Source organism: Protomyctophum bolini (assembly GCF_963924005.1).
Source record: "Protomyctophum bolini genome assembly, chromosome: 9".
Lineage (NCBI taxonomy): Eukaryota > Metazoa > Chordata > Actinopteri > Myctophiformes > Myctophidae > Protomyctophum > Protomyctophum bolini.
The window spans coordinates 19,695,686-19,708,185 of NC_137870.1; the positions used below are offsets into that span (position 1 = coordinate 19,695,686).

At 42.1% G+C, this 12,500-nt stretch overlaps 1 protein-coding gene across 2 annotated transcripts in view; it reads right to left on the reverse strand.

Annotated features, from left to right (window-relative positions):
* Window positions 1–8,462, reverse strand: part of LOC308320933 (acetylcholinesterase-like) — an 11,252-nt gene extending 2,790 nt beyond the window's left edge. The window contains exons 1-9 of one of the 2 annotated variants that reach the window (XM_080771681.1): window positions 8,352–8,462; window positions 7,019–7,134; window positions 6,451–6,679; window positions 2,346–2,478; window positions 1,998–2,149; window positions 1,153–1,339; window positions 556–866; window positions 232–441; window positions 1–69 (exon numbers count right to left, since the gene is read on the reverse strand). The exon at window positions 1–69 is cut by the window's left edge and continues 95 nt beyond it. In XM_080771681.1, coding sequence (XP_080627807.1) covers window positions 1–69; window positions 232–441; window positions 556–866; window positions 1,153–1,339; window positions 1,998–2,149; window positions 2,346–2,478; window positions 6,451–6,679; window positions 7,019–7,118 — 1,391 coding nt within the window. In that variant the 5' untranslated portion in view covers window positions 7,119–7,134; window positions 8,352–8,462. Of the gene's footprint in view, window positions 70–231; window positions 442–555; window positions 867–1,152; window positions 1,340–1,997; window positions 2,150–2,345; window positions 2,479–6,450; window positions 6,680–7,018; window positions 7,138–8,351 lie in introns of both variants that reach the window. The other variant, XM_080771680.1, reaches the window with a different exon arrangement.
* Window positions 8,463–12,500: the final 4,038 nt, after the last annotated feature.

Here is a 12,500-nt window from a genome sequence, read left to right on the forward strand (position 1 = left end):
TTCAGAGAAACATACTCTTGCTTCTCCAAAGTGAAGATGGGCCAATCACTGCCTCCGATGGCTGGGTTCCTGTTGGCAACAGGAGAGAATCATTGGCAACCATGAGTCATTTGAATCAGTGTCTCAAACCTTTTCACGTCACGGACCCCTAGTGATTGTGAGCTTTTAGATTTAGGTTAAAATATACACGGACGGACGGACGGACGGACGGATGGATGGATGTTTATTTACCCTGTCCGGGCGAAGTTGGCCCAGTGTTTCATAAACTTCTTGCTCATGGTCACTTCCTCCTGCGTGTATTCCAGGGTTTCATTCAGTGGCATTCCGAATACAAACTCGATCTCATAGCCATGCATAACACCCATCCACTCTGGCCAGGGGTTGGTGGATGAGCGGTGGTCAAACAGGAAGAGGCGGGGTTTCCCTCCATGTTCTGCATACCTGGGAGAGGAAGTGACCATATTGTATTACTTGAGTATAAAGAAGACAACTGCACTGCAGGCATACTTGTTTACTTTTTGTTCTAAAATCAACAGAGTTGTCTGGGTCAATTACCTGCGAGTGAACTCTAATACAGGACAAACAAAGGCCTGGTCTCCAACCAGGTGACCCAACGAATCTCGACGTTTTGTGCTATTATTCTCATCTGCCCAATCTGTGTAAAGGAAAACAGCTGACTCCCTCGTGACGTTACTGGTTCCTGGCATTGCAAGGTTCACCCCCTCCAGGAAGTCCTTCCTACTGATCAGACTCTGACTCGTGAGGTTATATCCTGGTGATCCATAAATTAGGAAGTACGTTCCTTCATCTTTGTTGACGCCAAGCAGTACATCGGTCTTCAGGAAGTTGCCAGTGCGAAGAAGCACCTTTTTGAGTGATGAGAAAATAAAGACTTTCAGTTGTTATTAACTTTTACAGTTTTTTCTCAAGCTCAATGTGTGCACATTTCAAAATGTGCACATTATGTATGCACACAACATGAATACCAGACGACTCGCCCCAATTCCATATCCACACTTTGGGCGAGATATCCACGCTTTCGGGGCGAGTTAACCATGGCTTTGGGGCGAGTTATCTTCACTTTTTGAAATTCCAGGGCAAAAACATCATCTTCCTAATGCGCCCATGCAGAAACTGCACCCGCACACCTACCTCAGGTTCATCTGGTAGGAAGTTGTTGTCTACAGTTGGCACGAAGGGCAGGGCCAGGAGTGCAGGTTTAGGATAAGCGTCATATTGCTTCTCAACGATGACCTGTGGGTCTATCTTCTGCATACACGCCTCCAAATCAGCTGCAGGGGAGAGTGGGCAGCCTAGCAGCTGGCCAAGCCTCACAGACCTGAAAAAAACAGACAGAAATGGACAGAAAGGAGTGAGAGTAGTGCAGAGGAGAGAGGGAGAGAAGGAGGAAGGAAAGATGAGAGGGATTGTGGAAGGGTGAGAGACAGATGAAAGGTGAGGAAGAGAGAGAGAGAGAGAAAGAGAGAGAGAGAGAGAGAGAGAGAGAGAGAGAGGATGGGAATGGAGGTGGAAACAGGGAGAGGGCTGAAGACGAATGAGAGCAGTATGAGCCATGGTGAACATAATTGAGTTTGCATGCATTTGAGCAGCGTTTGAGACGTGTGTGTCACTACTTCTGAATAATAATGATGAACTGGGAGAGCCACGGTTGAAGAGTGAAAGAGAGGGTAGATATTTATTCTGTCTGAGTGCCCTTCTCTTAATGAGCATGGATGTTTTGTTCATCTTTGTTTTCTACCCGGTGCACTCTATGAATCACTAATTCTAATTATGAGTGTATTCGTATTGGTCAAAATAACAAAGTGAGCGAGTCAAACTTCAACGAGTGAGTGAGTGAGTGTGTGTGTGAGTGAGTGAGTGAGTGACAGACAGACAGACAGACAGACAGACAGACAGACACTATAGGAATGAATTCATGAATGAACAGCTGATTGAACTGATGAATAGTGAAAACATAGTCATGTAGGCCACTGTACCTCTCCCTAGCCTCAATCTGACTGATAAAGGCCCAGGGTGCAGTAGGAGAAGCACTTTGCATCACTGCTCTTTGAAAGAGTCCATGGCTGCCTGGGGAAAGAAGGTGGTAGCCAACAGACGCTGCCCCAGCACTCTCCCCAAACAAGGTCACCTGGATATAACAGGCCACCTTATACTTTTGCTTGGTTTTTCACACATGATTTCGATGATGATGACAAGTTACTTATATTGTTGATGTAAGGTGTTACAATAGTTAATTGTATTTTTTGGTAAATGGCATGCTAGGCTTAAAATATTTTAAATCTGCATTAATAAACATAATCTACGTAATGAATAAAAAGCTGTACCTTAGAGGGGTGACCTCCAAAAGCATCAATATTGTCTGTTACCCAGCGGAGGGCCAGTTGCTGGTCTAGTAGCCCTGCATTTCCATGAATAGACTTGCTCTCAGGAAGTGACAGGAAACCCAGTGCTCCGATTCTGTCACAGAAAAAAAGAAACGGTGGTTATGTGCATAATACAGTATGTACCAGTCAGTCAGTTTGGACTCAACTATATTCATTGAAGGATTTTTCTTTTACTCTTTTCAACATAGTGGAAATGAGTGAGGACAGTTTTTAATTATTAAACAATATTTTATATTTGAAATTACCTTGACTGCAGCTTTGCACACTAACAAAACGTAGCTTGCAGAGTTAGTTCAGTCAGGTATCCTCAAGGACTGAATGCAAGACCCACAGGCTTTTAGTTAGTTAGGCATGGTTAGTTGTAGACTGATTCTACTGCTGTAGTGTAGCCTATTGCAAAGTTATTAAGCTATAATTGCTTTAAGGGTAAGAATGAGTTAAATTCAATTTAACATGTTGCTGCTCACACTTGGACCGACCCCTGCAACCCAGGCCACATTGTCTGCAGGACGGAGATCAAGGTAGACACCGTTGGAAGGCTCAACACAAGCCGATGCCCCTAGAGATCCACCCGAAAGCTTCCCCCGGGATCCCAGCAAGCCAAGCAGGGGCTCTGTTAATCGAGTACCATGGTTTTGGGAGGCATTTAAAAACGGTTTTAAGTTGAATGCTATGGTCCGTCAGGAGTAATGAATGTAAAGTTTTGTAAATGTAAAGTAATTTGTTATCTGTTCATTTTAAAGGGCGGCTTATCATTCATGGCATTTATGATGTCTGTGGTTTCTCTTGCAGTTGCAATGTTGCAATTCTATAAGCACGTATCATAAAGGGAGTCTTGGATTCTGATTCTCACCACGGAGTAACCTCGCGTCTCGGACAACATAGCAATGCAAATCAAAAGACATAAAAACAAATACTTTAAAACATCATCATAGTTTATATATATATATATACACTTTATTAAGTATAGACGCAGGGGCGCACGCACGCAAGCACACACACGTGCGTTACATGGAGGTCGAAAAATGCCATGTAGGTGAGCGGTAGTATTGTGAAGTACCGTGTTTGACCAGGAGCCAATGAATGTCTTCTTTTCTCTGGAATGGCTAAGGTGGGCAGCAGAGTTATGAACATATTGGAGTTTATTGAGGACTTTAGTGGTGATACTACTTACTGTATGTGGGTGAGGATGTTGTTGCAGTAGATTGGATATAATACATGTGTGAAAGAGTAGTGAGAGAGACAGTGAGGGCCGGAGGCAGGCAATATTCCATAGATGGAAAAAGGCAAGCTTTTGTGCTCTGGAGTATGTGAGGGAGGAATGAGAGGGCGAGGATGATTCCAAGGTTGCATACGCGGGTGGAGGAGGTGAAAAGCACTCGATATTGAGTGAGAAATCACAGGTTGAGCAGGTGAGGGAGTTGGGCTGATTAATTTCATTTGAATTTGAGAAAGTTATTTTGCCTCCATGCATTTACACCTGTGAAGCAGATGGCGAGGGTGGAACGGTTGGATTTAGTGGTGGTCTTGGTGGAGAGGAAGAGTTGTGTCTCATCGGGCATAGCAGTGAAACCGGAGGCCATGGTAGCAGAGGATAGGGCAGTACCAGTTATGCCAAGGGTCTGTGATGAGGATCAGAAAGGATGAAGTGGTTGATTGTGTCAAAGGATGGAGAGGAAATTGTACAGATGATGCGCACGCGTTCGCGCACACCCACGCACGCACGCACACACGCACAGTCACATATTGCTTTATTGCGACCAAAGGTCGCAGTTAACTATGGAAATGCGCATTTCCGGTCAGTGCGTCAGGTCTCGTGACATCATGTGACAATTGTGACATCATCAGTGATGGAGATGTGGACACCCTGATGTCATAGAAAATGCGACCTGCTGTCGCAGTTAAGCCCATATATGGAGATCCCTGATGTTCAATATTGGCCAGCAACTCTACATCTGACCTCAAACCTCAAACCCTTGGATCTCCATATATGGATATAACCTGTTCCCCCACCCATCCTTCCTCTTCGATAAAATTTCAAACTCGAGCCTGCCCCAAAGTTATTAGTGCAGCCGCGCCCGGCAGCCGGCGAAAACTAGAGTTCTCAACAGGCCCGAAAATTTAAGCCCGGCCCTACCTAGGCCCTCATCAAACCCTGTACACTCAAGAGAATGTCCCCCCTACCACCCTTAGATCTCCATGTACTGTATGGAGCTGACCTGTTCTGACATTCCATTATGTTGATCTGACCTCATCAACCCTGTACACTCAAGACATGCTCCTTATATGGCCAGTACAGAATTCATTCCATGTTGATCTGACCCCCAATGCCAAAGCGCCAGCGCTCGCCCAGCAGTCTGCCGTCAACGAAGCGGATGCGTGCACACAACCTCGCCCTTAGAGTGAGGTCGCTTCTCGCCCTCAGGCGTCTTAATTCTACTAGTGATGATACTAACTAAGGTATATGGAAGCATGGTGAATGAAGGTTTCTGTTGATGCTGGTAAAGCAAACTAAATGAAAACCTGCTGTCGATTGTACCCTGCTATTGAGCCTAATACTGTACATACAGCAGACCAATATGAACTAGTACACAGGTCATCTGACACTGCTATACCAATCACAGTTCACCTCACCCTGCTAAGCTCACATTAGCACATCATTGCTGCCTTGTTCACAAACACCACATAACTTGCTGTCAATCATTACAAATTGCACATGGAAGCCACACCATTACAGACATGATGGTGACAGCAGTACGTTTTGGGCAGTGGGTACAGGGTATGAAGCCAGGGGGACAGGGAAGATGCTTAGGTCTTTGGTGATGAGAGGAAAGAATGACGGTAGACATGCCATAAGTCATTATTATAAGTCATTGGTTTTAAGCGAGTCCTCTGTGAAAGCATGGGGTATGACACGTGACTTAGGTACTTCATTCGCATCATCAAGGACACCCCAATCACGTCCTCTTCAAAGGTTGGATTGGATAACAGAGACCCACATGACAACAACAAGTAGGAAGTGGAGTTGGAACTAGGAAGTAAATAGAGAAGCACGTGAAATAATTGCGGCTCTAGTCAGCCATGACGTATGCGTGTGTGTGTGTGTGTGTTTGCCCGCGAGCGCACGCAACACACTCGCTTCCCTCTGGAAATGACAGATGAAAAAGGCCTGCCTGTTCCAGATGTTTGTTCTCTTGAACAGTGTCCCGACGGGGTGCATACTTATTTTAGACTAGTCATTGGTTAGACATGGGTTAAGGTTAGGTTTAGGTGTGCTGCCCCGTGGGAGGTTAGGGTTTGAGATAGATTGTAGTTGTAGGACTAATGACTGGTCTAACCAATGACTAGTCTATAAACCAAAAACTGTCTAAACTAAGTACTGCACACGTCCCGACTCCCGAGCCATTAGAAAATACCACCGGGCTACAAGCTCACAATGCGTCACAACGCGTCGCAAACTAACTTAATTAGCCTAGCTACAATAAAAAGTATTTAAAAAATGTTGAGCCCTGATAAGGCATATTTGGTCTAATATTGCATTTTGCCATATAGTGACAGCCTACATGTGTGACTGAGTTAGTTTATTTATTTATGTATTTGTTTAATCATGTGGGGGGTATAGCATGTTGATTCCAGGGACTTGGTATGTTTCTTGGGGATGATCACACAACAGAGGATGTTGTGTGCCTTTATGATTACCACATGTTGTGATGAAGGGTACTTGTGATTTTACTACTGACCATAATATGAACATACAGCTTCTTTGTTACGAGTTGTGTAAATGGCATGCATAGATAATCAGTTAAATGTAAATGGCATGCATAGATAATTAGTGAAATGTATATTCCCTGTCTAAGAAATGTTTGTTTGGAGAAGCTTGGACTCTTGACTCCTCGACTAGTTTTTGCAGGACCTAACCAGTGAGGATACTCACTTACAGAGTACGTCTGTCTAGACTTGTTTTTACTGGTACTGTTTTTACTGTATATGGAGAGGAAGAGAGAGAGAGCATACACTATACTGTACTTTGATTAAGTAGCCTTACCTGTAATTCATCGACACCACAATCACGCCTTCTGACTGGCTAAGGAAGCGACCGTCATATACATCCAGAGAGGCAGTTCCTCCGATGAACCCGCCTCCATAGATCCAGACCAGTACAGGAGCCAGTGGGGAGCCCATGGTGTGGTTGACCATTGGTGACCAGACATTGAGGTAGAGACAGTCCTCACTCAGGGGGGTGTTGGGGTTCCACATTTCTGCCCCACTGAACCCTGGGAAGAATAAACAAATGAACAAGCTATCGCAATACTTTGTATCGCAAGACTTTGTCCATCGTTTCCTGTCTGGCAACGAAATATCGCGACACCTCCAAAACAGAAACGATACCTGCCGCTGTTTGTTTAGATGAAAATGAAGTGAACTTTGGTTATTTAGCAGAAAATGCGTGCGTGCGTGCATCCTTTATTTCAGTATCAGACACATATTTCAGTATCGGACACATACTTCTTTTGCTAGTGTATCTAGCCCATCGTGTATTTATGTTCACAAGTACTACAGTATATACTGAATGTGTATTTCTTGTCTTGCTCCCGGCGTGGAGACCAGTTTACCTCTGACCCTTCCGTTGGGCGTGTTGACCACGAGGTCATTCTGAGCAGCCACCAAAGAGCCGAGGAAGAGGAGCAACTGGATGTATACCACAACGGCCATGAGTGATGATTGGAGCCTGCTGAGAGTACAGACGAGAGTCTGGTTTATACGAGTAGCCGATCTACACGCGCACAACATGACTCAATGTGACATGCTGTGCTCCAAAATGTTCATTTTTCAGGAAAAATTGACCGGTTGGTGTCTGGTCATTATTATTATGAAATGATAGTCAATGAACCATTGGTTGAGAAATAAGTATACACATGCGATGCATAGCAAGTGTTACAAAAGCACTAATCTATTTTAGCCCATATCCCCACGACCCCACCCAACACAACAGTGGTCCCCAGGTTGATTCTAAGTCAGGGTGGTCCCTCGTTCACAATCAATTGAAAAGCCCTGGTCTAAGTGGTTATAAGCATATGGGACTGACAAAAAAAAGCAGATGTAGATGGGAGGCTTCCAGATATATTTAGAGAACAGTTGCATTGTGGTAAACATGGTGTAACACTATACTGTACACAGCTGACGCAAGCCAGTACAACAAGGAACAGTTGCATCATGACAGTATATCATTCCTCATTCCAACTTGAAGTTGCATGTGATGTATAATAACGCATTTTATTTACATATATTTACGCACAAAAGTGTAACTGAACAATACAAAAAAACATATTTACCATGTTCTTAAAACTTATAATTCCTATATATATATATATAGGCATATTATTATTTAGTTATACCCCATGCAGACATATTGTTTATTCTATGCACCTGGCAGGAGGCCTGCCTGGCCATAACACTGAAATAGCACATGGCTATGCAACAAGAGTTCACATATAGGCTACCTCGGTTCAATCACATATCCGAGCACAAAGTTCAACATCCTTGTTTACAAGAATGGACTGTTCGTATGGTTGGCGGTTGCGGCCGTCCTCTCGGTAAACTTTTTACTTTCTGAAGCTTCTTATTGTAATCCTCACTTTGTTGGGAACATATTAAGGCCATGCGCAGCTATAAAAACATATCTGCCTGATTAAATAGAGCTCATCCACACTCGCGTTTATAATTTAAAACAAACGACGTGCAAGCCTGCATGCAGCTTAACGCTCCACTGGCAGTATATGACAGTATGTGTTACAGGATTAAGACGCACTTGGAGAGTTTTGTAACCAACAGAGCGCGCGGCGCGCATGCAGAGCTGCACAGAGCAATACAGCCTGTAATAAATTAACAATAATTTTAAGATTAAGTTTGGAAGCAATAATGAAAGGAAACGCAATTGCCCCTTACCTTCTCTGTCACGTTGTGTGAGGAGTATGCGGGAGCACAACATTTAACAGAGTGGCACTTATAGTGACGATATGACAGTGGCAGCAGTTAGAGTGTCTCCTCCTCGATGCCTACTCCCATATAAGACAATGAGACTGTAGATCGGCTATTTTCGGCGAGCGACACCAAGTACGACGGAGTATACCGGTAGATTTCAAAATGCATATGGGGAAACCGGACAGTGGACACGTACGTCCCGTACAGTCCCGGACAGTGCTGTTCGGTTTCCCCATATGCATTTTGAAATCTACCGGTATCTGTCTACCGGTATCTGTCTTATGGGAGGAGGCATCGAGGAGGAGACATCTAGAGGTATCCGGATATCTGGGTGACAGGTGCATGTGGTCAACTATACACAGGACGTGTCGTCACGTATAGGCTAATGCCTGTTGAATGTTGTGTCAATAGTTAGCGATATAGCCTGCTTTGCATGTTGTTAATAATAATAATAATAATAATATGCCTAATTATAATAGGCCTATAATAATAATAATAATAATAATAATAATAATAATAATAATAATAATAATAATAATAATGGATTGCATTTTTATAGCGCTTTCCTATGCCCTATAGGAACAATTAAGGTTTCTTCGACTATGCATGCACCTCCTGGTACCAAGGTTATAATATTTAACTAAAACTAAACTGAAACTGTATTGTGTGTTCACAAAACGAACTGAAATTATAGACATTTATATGCCTTTCGGTCATTTATAATATACTCCAACAAACAACATCTGCACCAACAAAGTGTAGACAATAGACATGCCAAGTTAATCCTGCAGCGTTTTCCAACTTGGGATTTAAATCATATTTGAGTGTTACAAAGCAACCAGAAAAATATGATGAAATTATATGGTACAAACCAGAAACTCCAGTTTGTGAGCAGTGGCTGAGCATTGTGGAGGAGATATTTGTAATGCAGTAGTAGTAATGTAGTAACTCATACTACAAGAGGAGTTATTCACTGAAAAATGGGAGGAATGGATTGAATATAGAAATCAACAGGACGACACTGATGATAACAATGCACTCATTAATGGACTGCATGCATACGTTGCTTATTAATGATGTATTACGAACCCTTACACTGTGACTGAACTTTTGTTTACCTGCAAAAAAAAGCCAAAATATCAAGTTTTGGGGTTTTTTTTCTGAGTCACTTCTAATTCTGATCTTTTAATACTGTAAAATGCCTATACTAATACAACAAAATGACTATAGAACGACCGCAACCTGCATGGCTGACTGATTTGATACCATGTTTTTACCCAGCGACTTCATATTCATGTGGAATCTATGATTCTCAGGTAGTCCTAATATCTCTACTCAAAGCATCAGGAATTACATTGTTATTGTATTCTATAGGCCCATACAGTCTAAAATAAATGCAGTAATGTATAGAAGCTAGCTATGTATCAGAAGCTATATGGAAAACAATTTGGTTCCAGTCAGTCAAAATCGTATTAATCTATGCCACCAAAATGTGGAACGCCCTACCAACAGTCATTAAGACATGCGAATCCCTTGACTCCTTCAAAACCGCCCTCAAATGGCACCTACGGACGGCTGCAATTCGAAACTGGCCCCCTTACTCAAAGCGCTTTACAATGGTCCATTCATTCATACATACATTATATTCTCTATCATAGGTTTTTATGTCCCTTTTCTTTTTTACAGGGGAATTAAAAAGTATAGGCCTAGGCCTATATGAAACATAGAAGCATTATATATACAGGGTATATATATCCTTACAAACCAGTGATTGCAATCAAATAACAGTAATAATTGTTGAATTAATGAAACACAAGGCAGGCTACCACTATAAGCTAACACAGCTGCAGCTGATTACTAATCAATTACTAATACTAATGGGTGTGGGTATGAATATGGATATAAATACACAGTGATTCTCTGCATAGGCCTACATATAGACATTATATTTGGCAAACCCATACCTTGACATGAACACATGTTACACACATATAGATCAAGTGTAGATATTGAATGGAAAAATATACCCCTCTTTTAATTTTTTCAAAATGGCTAAATATAATGCACAAGAACTTAATATTGATATAATTGATTATTTGCATAGCAAAACAATTCAATACTGATTATTTGCATTGCAAAATGATACGATACAAAGTCAATGTTGCTGTTCACAGACATTTCGATATACTGTGATGACCCATCCCGTGGGGTTGGATACTAATTGTTGTTCTCTGTCCCTGTGTAGGAGGAGAGTGCCAACCTGCTGAGGTGTGTCTTGGGGATTGACACACCTGGTCCCAATTAACCCTTTGGGTAAAGCAGGCTGGCTGAGGCCATTCTCTCTCTCTCCCTTGCACAGGTCACACTGCTTGTTTGATTATGCTTGTTTGAAGTAGTTTCAGTTCAGTTGCTTTCTGCACTCGCACATACAGTCCATGTCCACACAGCCATACACACTTTACACTACTGATGTCACTGACCACTCACACCTCATACATTTTGCACCGTTCAAGCCTTATTTTAGTTATAAATAAAATAATGTTAAGTTTAGTCCTGTGTGTTGTCTCCCTTTTTGTCATGATGTGAGCCAGTTCATGACAATACTTATGTATGATTTTCATAACCATGCATAGATGTCAAGCTCAATGTCAGCTCATGTCAGCCCATGGTTACGTGACCAACAGCATGCATATTGTACTTTACTGTATTGCACCAATTCTTGAGATACCTTGAGATATGCTGATGTTGACCTTAAGGCCTGTTTACGCAAACACAGTATCCTGTATGTGTCTTATACCTTCCTAATCTTGACGGAATCTATTAGTACCAGGTTTATTAGGTGTTGTGCATAGATAATATCTTTTCAGGTTGCTCTGTTCCGTTCCAATGAAGGGGGCCGAGTGTCCTGCCTGCCATAGAGGGGACAGGAACTCCCACCTTTGGCCTTCATCTCACCCCTCCAACTCACTGAGGCCTAACGAACTTTAAACCACAGAAATTTTGTCAATCTTATGTATTCTCAGAAATACCCATGTGACATACGACCACTGGGCGGGGGGTTGAACCTCTCGAGATACTGTTTTGTATAATAATGCACAGAAATTAGTGTCATGTTTTGAACCTCCCTCATTCTTATCCTATCTGCTGCAGTACCAAGGACTGGTCAACGTTTTGAACCTCCCTCATTCTTACTATCCTATCTGCTGCAGTACCAAGGACTGGTCAACCATTTATTTTCTTCTGAGGGTCTGCTTCCACTCACGCCATAGCCAGGTGACGACATCTGACCAGGCTGAGACTGACAGTTTATTAAATTCTATACACCCCTATCTAACACCCATCTTTTTATTAGCTGCGGCTGCATTACTATAGCACTGTATGGTGATATGCTGCATGTTTTTGCCCTTTTTGTTTTTAACACATTCTGTCAGGCCCCTTCAAGTGACAGCCAAAGAGCTGCAACGTTGAGCATATTGCAAAACCTGTCATGAGAAAGTAATCTGAATGGACAGTGATTTGATAAAAACATAAATTATTGCCAGTCCAGTTTGCTTTTCACAATTTCATTTTGGGTCAAGGAAAAGGCAGGACTTGCCCCCTTTTGCCCTTCAGGACAATCTACCACTGTTTCCAATATTCAGTAGCTCTCATTATTTGGTCCCCTACTTTGCTGTTCCATACATTCCTCTGTCTCACCAAGGATATAAATTATGCTGATAACAACAGTGCTTTTCAAGCTTTTAAATTTTTTCCCCTGGGTAGCAGAGGTCCCAAAAGGGGTTTGCAAGCTCTTACAGTTGGTGCCTTAATTGTATTCATTTTATTATTATGGAATATACTTCCTTGGATGTTATTAGGAAGGGTTTATTAAGCAGTTGGTTTCTGAAAAACACATGCATGTTAAAGCGGCAATCCTTTTTTTTTACTTGTTTATTTCCATTATAAAATCATTTACAGGCAATTTCATTTCATATTATAAACCATGTTCCTTTTATCTCAGTTAAATTTTGTTAAGTGTTTAAGTAAAATAAATGACATTACAAGAAAAGGAAAGAATTTTTTTTACATATAATATATTATATAGTATTGTTTGCCTTGCGACAAAGCGGCAAT